Genomic DNA, 14,953 nt, shown 5'->3' on the forward strand with positions numbered 1-14,953 from the left:
GAGCAGCGGTTACCAGAGGTTCTTGGAAGGCAAGAATAGGGAGGTAGTGTTTAATGGGAATGGAATTTCAGTCCAAAAAGATGGAATTCTTGTAGAGACGGATGGTACAATGTGAATACACTTAATGCTACTGAACCGCACATTTAAAAATGATAAAATGGTAAATTTTGTCAAGTATATTCCACCACAGTTTTTAAAAAATCCTCCTTTATAGAGAAAGGGGCTGATAAACAAAGAGGCCACAAGGTCTCTTTGGAGAAGGTCTCCAAGGATCCTCTCCAAGGATTCTGCAATGACTTAACTCCAATTGTTAGCCCTTATCTGTCTGCTCTCTTCCTGCCAGATAAATGGCAGGATCATCACTGGACCCTCTAAAAAAGTGGGAAAACCTGTTTCCAGGGCACTGGGGACAGGTTCAATAAGGCAAGAGAAGTGACATTTGCCAAGATTTCAAGCAACTGCTAACCCCTTAGAGAATAAATCTTCCCTCCTGTTGCTCCTTGACATTCCCAGCTGCAGTCACTTTTTACTTTAAAAATACAGAGACACAACCAGAACCTCCTATGGTAGAATGGTGCAAGATATTAGATCTAATTTATTTGAAATGATGTGTGTCATTTTTTAAGAACAGTTATCTTTTTCTTCACTCCCATGCTTTCTGGTTCATGAGTCCTAGGTAAGACTAATTCCCACACCATGCCCCAAGCTGATGATACTCATGGTGACCGCAGAGCACTGCCTGACTGGTGGCCTCCCTTCTGGAACACTGATTCTTGCCCTCATAAAAAGTACCAGTTACTTACTATCATGTAAAAGGAAAAGGCCCACAATTCTCTGAAATAGTTTGCACTGCTCAATCACAACTGGTAGCTTTTTCTTACCTGAGTTCTTGTGTGTTTGATTTTAATTTGAACAGGGTCCTTCAGATCCTGGATAGTAATGTTTCCAATACTGCATGCCATCACATAACTCACTAAGGTTTTTCTTTGGGGTCCCACATCCTTCGGGGAAAAAAAAATTGCGTGCCTTAGTCAGAAGTACACACTTTTATTTTGCTTCTGTGCTCCAAAATAAGCAAACTGTCAGCAATTTTTACACTTAAGATCTTCGACTCTAGAGCATCCTGTTTATAACATAAAATTGCTGGCTTTCCTGAAGGAGCTGTGCTACTTCCCTTATCACAATAAATACATTGAGGGGGCATTATGAGCCAGTATAATAAGGTAGTACTCATAAAACTGCATTCGTGATCGGGGTAACTGATGTCAGCCAGTTCATATCTGAAACAATGCAAACCCATAAATAATATAAACTCATGAACAAGTGTGAAACAATTAGTTCATTTCCCTACTCTAGAAAACAGATGAAGTTTTCTTTCCTTTAGAGAAGTATGAAGGAAATTTGGTGTGAAAAATAAAAAGCAATTTCTCTTTTACATCCATGCCAAGAGCCTGGCCTGTTTACTAACCTATACCTAAATGTAGTTCCACTGGATGCAAGTCCCATGCAGAACTTTCACCTTCTTCTGTGCTGTCTACATGCCAGCACCTGCAGACTTCACTGCAGTGGAACCTGTCCTGCAAAATGACTCAAACAGGCTGTCTCTCCAGCAAGTTCTGTTTTATTTTCCTCCCTTGTGTTTCCTGTCAAATCTCCTAAATTTCTCTCCATACAACAGCTTATAAATCAGCTGTTTTGGAATAGCTGTAAAATGTCCTAAATTCCAGGCAAAATTCAGCATCCAAAATAGAGCTTTTTATTAATTTTATATAGTTATCACTATCAAAATGCTAGCTATTGGTTGGTGATACCAGACTTCTATTTAAAATGCATCTATACCTATATATTTGCCTATTATTCTAGGATAGATATAATGTACATATATCTATGTATCTTGTCTATTATGCTTATACATATGTATGTATGTATGTATGTATGTATGTACATATGGATATACTTATATCTTGCCTATTATGTTAGTACTATGGAACTTGCAGTATTTCATTCTGCTGTTAATTTATTTTAAAAAACCAAAAATACATTTTCTAATAACAACTTTGATAGGGAGATGCCAAATGAGAAGGAAAAATGAGAAGACTGAAAAGAGTGACAGATCCTTCTCACTCTAAGAACTCTCCTAAACTACTCCTATGAACCAGACCTCCTTCTTTGTATCACTTTTTTTTTTTTTTTTTGGTAAAGGGGATTGAAACCAGGAGTGCTACTTAACCAATGAGCCATATCAAAAGCCCTTTTTAAAATATTTTATTTAGAGACAGGGTCTCACTGAATTGCTTAGGACCTTGCTAAGTTGCTGAGGCTGGCTTTGAACTTGTGACCTGCCTGCTTCAGCCTCTCAAGCCACTAGGATTACAGGCATTCACCACTGTGCCTAGCATCACCCACATTTTGTGATGTCTCCTGCGTATTTTAATATTGTTTTTAAGGTGACATCACTATAAATCTCAAATTACAATAATTTTAATAAATACAGTTGTATGCGTCTATAGTTATAGGAGCCTCAGGGTAAATCATGTTTTTAATAAGTGATATTTATATGAATTTCAAAAGTTTTATATACCTTGTACCTAAAAGGTTCACAGGTAAAATTTTAAATTTTTGAAGCGATTTTCTATCAATGCTTCCATGGCATTTTTTTTTTTTAAATCTGTAATCTACCTGGCCATTCTTCTCTATTCTCCTGCCCTTGAGACATGATTTTCTCTTATACAGATCACACTGTTGTACATACTGTGGTATCTTGAATGTAACAGGTTTTAAGAAAAGCAGTGAAACTGCTTTATATGGGCTGTACTCTTAAAGGCAATCAGAGGTCACCAGCGTTTGCTGGCAGTGGACCTTCTAGTATCTAGAACTAAAGCCAATAAAAATGATAATATGTGCTCAGCACAATGCCACCCTACTCTGCGGATGTGTGAAAGCCAAAGGTCTCTTGAAATACTAATGGGAAAACTGATTAAAGCCAAGAATGCTGCTCATTATATAAACAGTGCTTCCTGCTGAATTGAAAAAAAGTCCTTTCCTTTGGTGTGCAATTTCTTTAATTCTGAAGGCCTACAGGACTGAGGAATGTAAAATATTTAACAAAGGGAATAATAAATAGTAGCTTCTTTAGTAACTCAATTTTTAATTCTATTATGCAACTTTTAGCCTATTTTTATTAATTTTAAAAACTGGAATAAACTTATCCTATTAATAAGCACATTATTTTCTAAAATAAATTTTTAGACAATTGTATTAAAACCTTTTGCTTATGAAAAATATTTTTTATTTTGAAAATAAAATAGATTAATTTTTCTAATACCTTCTGATGTATTTGGAAGAAATATGAAGTTTAATTTTTATTTTTTAACAAAGAAACTTCAGTTGCCATTGAAAAATAATTATTTAATTGATGCTTACCTGGAAAAGTCCAGTTTTGTTGAAGAAAGTAAACTGTGCTCTTCTAACTAATACAGAATCTTCTTGGCTTAAGTTTTCAAGTAAGTTTGGAGGCAAAATGACAGAAGCCAGTGGATCCACTTGTTCACTCTCAAAATCCATCTGTCACACACACATATTGGTGGAGTGAACACAAGGACATAGTAAGGATACTTCACTCCACCCACTGACCAAGGAGACAGAACAACTGCAAACACCTAGTTAGCTAGAGCCGGGGCTTCCTGGATCTCCATGGCAGCCTCTGCAGCTCCTGGATAAACCCCCATAGGCGATCCAGAGTCTCAATCAAGGTTTACAATGCCCGTCAAAGAAGAAAACACATTCACTCTGAAACCTGAAATCTACAAACTGGTCAATATTGACCTGTATGAGGATTAGATCTAGCCTATCAGATTCTGAGTTGTTTTTAAAACACTTAGTGAAAGAGACTGAAGTTGTTGGAGTACAGAAACTGAATTATCTCTGTCAAGAGGCCACAGCTGAAATTTTCCAAACACTCTCAGATATCATTTGTATTGAAACCATAGCTCAAGCTACACAGTGCTTTGTGAGTTTTCAATCAGTGTGAAAAAAAAATGTTTTCTTTGAACCCTGGGCTCCAGACATTTTTCTATTTTTAGTGTAGTCTATTTCTATAGCTAAACAACTATTATGCTCCACGTAGACATTTTGCCAGGTAAAGAACGAGGCTGCATTTACTCTGTTTGTTCTTGTGGCAAGTGTGTTGGGGCACATAGGAACCACTTGAAATTATTTGCTAAAGTGTGACTTTAACATGTCCAAGAGGCTCTCTGTTAATCTGGCCCCAGCTCACTTGTCCAGTCTCAGTGTCACCTGCTATTTACAGACTTTTCTGTCATTATTTCTTGAAGTGTGATCCTCAGGCCAGCAGCACTGGTAATATTCAGGAATTTGCTCAAAAGCGCAAATTTCAGGGTCTGACCCAGGACCTATTCCATTAGAAGCTCTTGGGGTAAGGTCTAGCAATTGGTTTTAATAAGTTCTCCAGGAGATTCTAATGTTAAGTTTAAGAATCACTGGTAAAAAGGTTTTCACTTTCCAGAGTCCTTAATAGACCTCTTTCTTCTCAATGGATTGATTCTTGGTGCCCCAATATGGCAGCCCCAACTCATGTTTTAACACCTGGCTCCATGTCACCTCTCATAGATGATGACCTCTTATTGTTCAGCTATGAAGGGGCACCTTCTCCCTGCTTCCACAATACTTGTAGCTGCTGATAGAATTAAACTTAGCCAATATTCAGACCAGCCTGCCACCTCTTGGGCATACATGTCCTTGAAGTAACAGCTGTTAAAGTGGTCAGCAAGTTTGTATCTAATTAACTAATTAAAATTAGAGAAAACTGTGGTTTATTACCTGGAAATATGATTCATTATTGCTTGGAAGACCAATGCTAAAATTTGAAATTGCATTCGTCTCTGGGTTCAGGGACGATATTCCAAGAGCCAAATTCCGAGTTGCAATATTCACATGCGGAGTGCTACTTAGGTCTATCTTAAAGGCCAATTCATCAATTGTTTTTAAAGCCCTAAAGAAATGACAATGATGTCACTGTTAAGTACACAATGTGTTAGATACCTGATCACATGTCTTGATGCATAGCAAAACACAAACTACATAAAATTATCTTAAATTTTCTGATAATAACTTAAATATCCACAAAGTTACTCCAAACGATAATAATATCAGTTAAAACATAGAATCACAGTGACAGATTCATCCTCAAGAGAAATATCTTCTTTAAGGGAAACCAACAATTAAATTATCCTGAACAAGTACTGTCTTTCGTTTGTTTTGGCCTCTCTTTGCTCATAAGAAAAATACCCTCCCCACTTTATAACTTAGAAAGAATCAAAGGAAACAATATGATGTGAAAATATTTGTAATTTATTATTTTGAAGACAAATTAACTTGGAGAATACCTTTCAATGAATATAAAATTTTCATTAAAGAAATGTGGTTGAAAAGAAGGGAACAGAAAATAATTAAACACTTTAATATTAACGTATTAAGTGAAATTATTGGACACAAACTGGATTCTATAAAAATAGGTCCATTTTCACCTGCCTTAGGCATTTTCACTTTAAAAGGCAAACAATCACATAGCTGTGGCAGTTTATGTCCAGTTCACAGGACGGTAGACTTACATTGACCAAGTAATGTCCCTCAGGTAAGTAATCTTTCAGGAATTTTCAAATAGACAAATGATATGGGGATTTACATATACTGTTTGATAAAAACTCTAATCATTTTGTAAATTATCTCTCTTAAAAGAAAAAAAGAGAGAACTTTTTGAAGCTTCCTTTATGAATGACCCTGGGGACTGTCTATGCATCTTCCAGAGATTTTAATTACGAAGGCAGGCCACAAAGTCCTCAGATAGGTTTGAAATTATACAACAACACATTTATTCAATAAATTTTACTCTTCAAGAAAAAAAGAGAGAGGTACTTACTCAGAAGAAGATTCAAGCAAGTCACTATCTGAACTGCTTAAGATATTAGAAAATATATTCATTAGAGTCGAGCCGAGTGTTAAATCAATGTTTTCTTCACTATTCACAATTCTTTTGACCAGTTCTACAATGTTGGTGATATTGGCTGAGGTTAAGTTCTGGGCATCCGCAGTTAAATTTAAAATCTGATTAGCAACTTCATTTACTTCCTCTAAAACAAACAACAATAACAAAAAAAAAAAGGCTGAAGAAACAACATAGAAAATTTTACTGCACATTTCATTTTAAGCATGTCCAGGGATCCAAAACATGGTGTGATATTTTACTTTATAGCTGAAGCAGGGTTCCTGTGTGTATTCCCTTATGATTGTCTGCACAGGGTAACAATACAATATTTATACACAAACTAACTTCTCTCTTTAGTAAGACACAAAGACATAAGCAACTCTAAGAGACCAGTGTTGATATACTGTTCTAAAAGAAATGGTCCAGAATCTCTGAATAAGCACGTTTGCTGTTTGACAATACTACAAAACACTGACAGTAGTAATTGTGTATGTTTGGGGGGTGTGTATTTATGCATATGTATGTGTGTGTGTGTGTATACATATACACACATATATATTTTAAAGTCCTCTCTAAAATTTCTTCACTATTTTAGTCTTATAGAATAAATAGAATATAAAGTTAGAATGAGAGAAGCATGTACTTTCTACCTTAAGAAAAACAGTCATATGCCTATTTTTTAGTATTAAAACAGTAGCACACAGAAGAACATGTCTGAAGAAGGTGAAAGCCATGAGGCATAAAGTCATTTCATTTTGGGAACTGAACAGAGAAGCTGCTCACTTACTTGTACAGTTGGATAAATCGAGGGGCCCCCACTCGGCTAATGAAGTGTTGGAAGGATTTCCGTAACTATGAAACAACAACAAAAAGATATTTCAAATATTTGACATAAATGAGAAGACAGCTTGTGATATTAATTAATAAGCTCTAATGATATCTAGGTAAGTCCCATCTGAAAATAAAGTTGTAATATGTTGAAATAAAGTGCATACTAAAAATCCTTACTGGAAGAAATGAGTAGCCTACTTCACAGAATCAAAATACAAGCAATATCCTGTATCCCAACCTAGAATACATTGGTCAAGTACTGCTTTAAGAACTTTATAGATACATTTTGATTTTGATTTCACATAACTCTGGAAATCCATCTTTTATAGATGAGGAAATGGACGTAGGGAAGCCAAGAGAAGCCAAGGAATTTCCCAAGGTCTCCAGCCAGAAAGAGGTCAGGCTACATTTTAAATTCCAGTTCATCGATCTCTAAAGCCTTCTTTCAACCAAGTGTCAAACACAGCAGCTGTCACACTTAAGCAGTTTCCCTTTCTGAATTCCCTCCAAGGAAGCTCTAACCAGGAGTGGGGTAGAGGGTGAAGAACTAGATTTGAGACTAGCAGTTGGATGAATCCCTACAATTATCTTGTTTCTCAAGTTTTTTGTTAGACATTCAGGGAAACTTCATATTCTGACAGTCTGTATCAGCAGACTGCTAAGCCTGGATCTTGTCTTTTCCCTCTTTGCTACTTCTCTTCAAACAGTTAAAAAGTCTTGGGATTTTTAATTGCATGTTCCAGGGCTACAAGCTGGCTAGGGTCAGCTATACACAAGGTGCCTGCCCGGAACCACTCTGTTTTCCAAGTTCCTAGATCTTTCTTTAGACATGTCTTGAGATTGTTGATGTGCAACCTGCTAACCTTATCTCTACCCCCCTGACCCAGAAGAGCACAATTTAGGCACATACAGAGATTCCTGCCCTTTTTCCCAATCAACAGTACTGCTGAGCAGTACATGTACCCTGGGAATATGGATAGTGTGAAGCTTGGTTGGTACAAGTCAATGAAAATATTACCATATTCGTGTAACAGAAAAGCCAGGCTTGTCTGGACACGGATGGGTGTACTCAGAAGGTGGGATAGCTGGCCAGTAAAAGCCTGTGGGTTCCTCCACCGCAGCACAAATACCTGAGAGAAATGAGAATGAGCACGAGAAAGATCAGTCCATCCTTTGATGTTAAAGGTGCATGATGAAAACCAAATACAATCCTGGTAATTAGGAATGCATTTCATGTATGATAAAATACTAGGGTTTTATGTTCAGAAACTGTAAAAATTTATAAATAAGGAAGAATACACATATAATACATTTCAGACACAGAAATTATTGCATATTATAAAACCATCCAATAAAGTGCCTATACACATAAATAGGTAACATACATGTAAATAATCATAGATTAGTAACATAAGTTCTATTCAAAAAATAAACACTACAGAAAATGAGAGTAAACCTAAAAGATTCAAAATGTAATGACCTTTGTTAAAGTGGAAAGCTTATAGTGGTTTCATCACTGAGTTGTGAACATATTTTATAAATATTAAAATTAGCTTCTCTGCTAATAATCTACTGCCAGGAAGCTCACTGGAAGAATGGCAAGAAGGTATCTATGAGCACTTTCCCCTATCTTACCCTCACTTCTTCATTGTCAAACACTTCACTTTTTGCATGAAAAGAATCTGGGTATCACGATATAAATGATTCAGATGTTATTTTTTTAAAAAAATCAAAGTAATAGCAATATATCAATAACCACAATAAAACTTATATTTCAATGCTTAAAATCAGCAAGTTATACTGGAGTTCTGGGAACTGGTATCATTATCACCAACTGAAAATTCAAGTAACTTTCCCATTGTGACCTGGGCTTTAAAATGACCAGGTTTTCGTTTTGTTGTTGTTTTGCATTTGAGCATTTGATGGAAATTTTTCTCTACAGACCCACTTGCAGAAAAACTATAAAATTTAAATTAAATGCTATAAATTAAATGTCCAAATATGCAGAGAGGGGTGTTCTGAGATTCTCCAGCCTCTGAGAAGGGATAGAGCTGGCCCCTAGGGTCCCTCAGTCATTTATCAACTGCCATTTGTCACATTACTTCTTTGTGGAGACTCCAGTGTATGAAAGGGCAGCTGCTGTGGTCTCCCCACACTAAGGAGCCCTGTTTGTTAGGAAGCGTTTCTCCACAGTGGCTCAGAAAGTGGTCTTCATTATCATCATCACCACCATCATTATCATCATTATCATTCTATGTTGACATGGTAAAGATGGGAAGTTCCTCATAGAGATAGAGAGAGCTTTATTCCCCTGTGATTCTGGCCTCAGGCATAAGCACCCTCTTAGAGCCAAGGAGTTCCCACTTCCCTGCTTAGACTCTGAGTGCACAGCCTGGAAAGCATCATTTTTCTTTTCTCCTGATTTCTATATAGTATTTAATCATGGCACCGCTGTATTCATATAATAATATTAGAACAATTACTTTTGTCATCTATATTTTTTTAACAATTACTTTAAAAAATTCCCATCAATAGGGTTGGGTTGTGGCTTATATAGTGCTTGCCTAGCATGTGAAAGACCCTGGGTTCGATCCTCAGCACCACATAAAAATAAATAAATAAAGGCATTGTGTCCAACTACAACTAAAAAATAAATATGTTAAAAAAAATTCCCATCAAGGTTCATTTAATTTTTCATCTACTCAACAAGTATTCAAGTGCTGAGAAATATTTTGAGTTTTGAGGGAAGATAGAAGTAAAGGTATTTTAAAACGAAGATGTGGTCTCTTTCTAGAGGAGATGACTATTTGAAGAACACACACATTCAAGAACATCAACAAGTCTCATAGGAGACAAAGGTCTTCTAACAGGTATGATACTCTGGGTGTCCAGACAGCATGAAAAGGAAGCTCAAGGAGGTGGTGATGTACGTTTACACATGATGAGATCAGAAATGTCTTCACAAAAGAGGTGACTTTGGGACTGCCTTTAAAAACAGGCAGGTGATCATAGAGTGGACAGTGAGAGAATGTATGCACAAATGTAGAGAGGAGTTGTACGTGAATGTGACATATTAAACAGTACAAGCAGCACCACAGTCTAGGTCCAGGATAACACCTGGATTTCTGGCCTATCTGTGGAAGACAGTGGTGTCATTACTGGAGACAGGGAACACAAGACAGAGAGATGCTTTATAATAAAAAACTTCCTTTTGCAAGATCTACCTGGTTACGAGTTCTCTTATGTTCAGAGGCACACTCTTTCTTTAATCCCTAAAGTCAATGACAGTCAAGTTATTCTGGCATTTTGCTCATATTCTTAGTCTTTTCACAGTACGTCCCCCTAAGATAAATATCAACTCTCACATTCTTCGTTGTTTCCGCAGATTCATAGGTATTGAGCTGATCAGTGGATTCCTAAGTACTGAGCTGACCAGTAGACTCATAGGTACTGAGCTATTTGTTAGACTAAGTCACTCATTTGTAATGATCTCCAATGTAATAAATTTCATCATCAGAAAAAAATATTTTTACACAGACAATAACACATAAAGGAAGAATCTCAGTTAAACATGAATAATATATAGTCACCTAAAACTGTAAGCAGTTGAAGTCACTTACCCAGTTGCCTCACATTCACCGTGTAGAGCCTCAGGCCCTCATTCAGGGACTCATTGTTTTTTAAAAGTTTCTGTTGAATGGTTTTTCCTTCTAAGTTGGCATTATTGGTAGCATTGTAAACTAGAAGGGCCCAAATCATCAATCTAGAAAAACAGTGCAGATAAAATTATCGTTGGCTGGTTGTTTTTTGGTGCAAAAAACAGAACATGTGGATACAGAGAATGACCATAAAATGTCAAGACTGAGATGACTAGCCACTGTGCTCTCCGGCTTTCCCTGATGATGCATGAATTATAACATGAAAATATTTCAGTATGAATGGATGTTATTTTACATGTATATCTGTATCACTTCATTTCTTTTCAGAGATATTTTAACATTTATCTGTAATACTATTTTGTAACACACACATAAGAAAGAAAAATTGTGGTTAATTCTACCCTATTGCTTTAAGGGAAAAAAAATAAGGTCTTTAAATAAAAATTCATATTTCATATAGAAAATTAGAATTTTCCATCTCCATGAAGCATTCTCACATGCTTCATGTGGTGAAAATTTATGAAACATATGCTCCAGATATATTCTATGGTGAGCCAGCATATCACTGTAGATGGTTTTAGAGTATCTGACCTTGAAATTTTTAAAAAGAAAATCTCTCTAATGGAAGCAAAAGATTGTTTTGTCAAAACTTTCAATTTTACCATTTAAAATAACAAAGTCCTTTTCGGTTCAGGCATAACCACAGCTATAATTAACACCAGACATCAAAACTATTCATTCAACATTGAGATAAATTAAATGAGATTAGTATGTCAGGTAAATGAGAAATATTTTCCCTTGTGTATGAATGCTCTGGGTTGGCAACAGAGTTTCATCTTGGTCATATTCTGAAATGAATAAATAAGACACAAGGCATTAAATTATCAAGTTTGCCAAAGACAAACCAGAAGCTTGCTTTTTACTATGGAATGTGCAGTACAAAGACAGTGGCATATTTTGTTCATAAGATTCTGTGAAAATAAATAAAAATTAAATAGACTATTAATATATTTGTGGTGCTAAAAAATAAGAAATTTGTTCAATATTTTCTGTTCAAGGTTTGGAGAAATTAAATAGTTCTATGCCCTTTCCCCATATCTGTGCTATTCTCAAGGACAAAGTGTTGTACTATTCTTATAATTTACTCTGAAAAGATATTTATTTCTAAAATGACCTACTACCCAATGCTCATATACAAGTCATATTTCAGGATGAGGTGAACATAGATATAAATAATAATAGTGAATAGTGCTGCATTAGTAATTTTTTGAAACAGCCTATGAAAAAAAATTGATTATATTATTGTTTGAAGATATGCTTTGCCACTCCAGTCACTGAGAACCTACAGGTGGGAATGTGACATTTAACTTCTCTTGAATACTGAGAACATCTTTAGCACAATGTATCCGGGGAGTATTGAATACCCAAACACAGCAATTCAAGAATAAGCACACATTTTCACAGGTCTTATCTGGGTTGTTTTCCTCTCTCTCCTCCTGAAAACTGAACCAATTTTATGGTTCTACACAGTCAAGTTCTATCTGCTGTCACCATCAAACATTCTTCATTCAAAAAAACAGCCTCTGTGGCTTTGGTTTCCTGCCTGTCTAGGTGATAGAGTATGATAGCATTATCTGAAGCTATAATGACACAATGACTTTGAAAGGGAACGTTTAGAAAAAAGAATGTGTGTGAAACTACTATTGCAGTTCAAGGAAAAACAATGAGAGATTATAAAACCTGAGCAATGAGCATACACAAACTTTTAGAGAATGGGAAAAAGCGGGGATTGGGAGTGGGGCGTGTGCTACCGGGATAATTATAGCAATGCCAAAATTCATACCAAAGAAAACCTAGACAGTATTTTCCCACGTACACTGTCTTAGTTCATTCTCCCTATCATTTTGTGTGAAATTATTCATTGGTTTGACAGACAGAAACTGAGGTTTTATGTCAGTTAACTCTTCTAGGCAAGAATTTCTGAGGTGTGGACATATGGGTGAGGGATGATTTTAGTATCAGGTCACAGAAGAAGTAAGCAAGCTAAAAAGTGAAAGCTGACTTCTTGTCCCAATTGCTAAACAAAATGCTCAGCAAAAGGATTCAGAGAGCTGCTGGATCCACTCCCGAAGTCCCACTGTGATCCAGCAGGCAGGCTTGGAAGAGATCATTTGGCTAAGTAAAGGGGAAAAGTTCTATCACTTATAATATTGAAATATATTACTCATTTTCAGATCCTAAAGGACAAAGAACATGTCAGAAAATAAAAACAATTTTCCCTAATCAAATGGCTTAATCTTGTCTATTGAATATATACAGAAATGATGAGTTTCAATATACCAGTAACTTTAAAAACATTTTTTTTCTAATGTTAAATAGAAATATACAAGAAGAAAGTTCTCTGGTCAATTCTCACATGAAACTTGATTTTAATCTCTTCCTGTAAAACTATATCACTTGAAAAGAAGCATAGTTGAGCATCAGTTGTATAGCCAACACATCAAAAAACCCAACAAGGCTTATGAGAACTTTTGCTCTTCAATTGATTTTTAAAAAATTCTATGGGGATGCAATATACTGACCGGAACTAATTTTTTTCTCATTTGGAGTTAAGTTTTCAATTTTATAGCAATATGAACAGGTGGTCCTTATATGTCAACAGGTTATGTATGTATGTTGGACACGTGTATTAAATTATTGGGGTGGTTAAGTCATGCTCCTAATAAGTTTAAAAATAGAGACTTTAGAAAATGAGTTCATGGCTTTAAATGCTAAAAATATTTTGTACATATCATTCATATTATTAGATGTGATCGTATAAACTTAGCATTTTAAAAGCTTTTTGTGTGCATGCCTTTGTGTGTGTGTGTGTGTGTGTGTGTGTGTGTGTGTGTGTGTGTGTGTGTGGCTTTATGTATGGAATCCACGGCTTCACCCACAGTAGGCCAGAGCTCTATCATGGAGCCACACATCAGTCATAACAGAACTATTTCTTTGAGGTTCTCTTTGCATTTTCAAATTAGAGGTAATGGTTTATTATAAATAAACTGTAAGTACTAAATATCATAATTCATCCATGTTAAATGCTCTACTTTCAAACTGTTTTTCATCAGACTTACATTTTTATCATTTGTTCTATTATGGTTTTAAATATAAGAAAAAATAGTGCGCATCAATGGCAAAGTTAAATGTACTGAGTGATAGAATTTTTTTCTCCTATCTTATTATTCTCATTTCTCAGACAGTCAAAGCAATGAACAAGAGAAAGGTTACACCTTCCAGAAGTTGTAGTCAGTTTTACCTTTGATCATTCACAATGCTTCTTTTGACTTTAATCTTGTCCTCTCCCGTGCTCAGGTGAAAACTATAAATACAAATACACATAATCAGCATCAATCTCATCCACCATATCATCAACAACAAAACTGGCGGAGGAGACAGGAGGAGAGAGAATAGATTTTCTAAGTATTTCCAAATATGTGTTCTGAGGTTCTAGATTCTTCTGTAAACCCAGGCAACTGTGTGCTCTTCTATTTTAGAAGAAAAAAGAATTGGAGATGTTCTGAGAAGGAACCTACTTTAGTGTGTTGAATAATATTCATTCTGAATTTACTGACAACTGACTGCTTTTTTGTGTTATTGTGTCTCTTGGGTCAGACGAATGTATGTTTCAGAGTTGCAAAATATACTTCAGAAAACTAGTTTCAGCTATAAAACCATGAAAATAAGGCACAGAGGAGAATATATGGACAATACTATTTTCTAGGAATTTACTGGAGTATTTAATAAAAAAATAGTGAAAGGGCATTTTGAAATGCTAGGTTGCAAACTGTAGATCTCTTATTTTGTTAAAAAAAAAAAATTCTCCAAACTGAGGTGTTTGCAAACTAGGCGACACTTTATGTGATCACCAGAGTGTGAGAAGGAACTAACAGAACTAGTGTGTGTATTTAATTTTCCTTTTAATTTCTGACTTATTAGAATAGATATTTATTTACATATATACGTATATATATATATGTGTGTGTGTGTGTGTGTGTGTGTGTGTGTGTGTGTGTGCATATACACACACACGAATACATACACACATAATTTAGGTAAATTTAGAGAATTTTTTTCTCAAATAATTCAGACATTTACCTGATATTAACCACATAAACGGTGTAGTTCCAATTCTGGAAGGTTGAATTGAGCTGAAAAACACAAAAGGCTAAGTTCGGGTAACTCTTTAGAAAAATGAAACCAATTTCTTCCCTCCCCAAAGATAAGCTGTATGTATAAGATCCTGGGAAAATCATAGAGAGTCAGAGAAGTGAATGAAAAAGGTAAGAGATACCAGATGACTGTTCCCCTGAGTCTTGATAAATGCTCTTTCTTTCAGTCCTCACAATATATCCACCCCTACCACACCCCCCACCTTTTTCATGAAAAAAAAAAAAATGGAGTTCTGCAGAGATGA

At 35.6% G+C, this 14,953-nt stretch overlaps 1 protein-coding gene across 5 annotated transcripts in view; it reads right to left on the reverse strand.

Moving 5' to 3' along the window:
- Adgrg6 (adhesion G protein-coupled receptor G6) overlaps positions 1–14,953 on the reverse strand; it is a 135,409-nt gene that overhangs the window by 33,053 nt on the left and 87,403 nt on the right. For all 5 annotated transcript variants that reach the window (XM_013362642.4, XM_040283390.2, XM_040283392.2 and 2 more), the window contains 9 exons: positions 14,635–14,687; positions 13,796–13,858; positions 10,456–10,598; positions 7,854–7,965; positions 6,792–6,856; positions 5,939–6,149; positions 4,840–5,011; positions 3,424–3,564; positions 882–1,001 (listed from right to left, as the gene is read on the reverse strand). In XM_013362642.4, the coding sequence (XP_013218096.1) occupies positions 882–1,001; positions 3,424–3,564; positions 4,840–5,011; positions 5,939–6,149; positions 6,792–6,856; positions 7,854–7,965; positions 10,456–10,598; positions 13,796–13,858; positions 14,635–14,687 (1,080 nt within the window). The remainder of the gene's footprint in view (positions 1–881; positions 1,002–3,423; positions 3,565–4,839; positions 5,012–5,938; positions 6,150–6,791; positions 6,857–7,853; positions 7,966–10,455; positions 10,599–13,795; positions 13,859–14,634; positions 14,688–14,953) is intronic.

This window comes from Ictidomys tridecemlineatus, chromosome 8 (assembly GCF_052094955.1).
Source record: "Ictidomys tridecemlineatus isolate mIctTri1 chromosome 8, mIctTri1.hap1, whole genome shotgun sequence".
In the NCBI taxonomy this organism is placed as follows: domain Eukaryota; kingdom Metazoa; phylum Chordata; class Mammalia; order Rodentia; family Sciuridae; genus Ictidomys; species Ictidomys tridecemlineatus.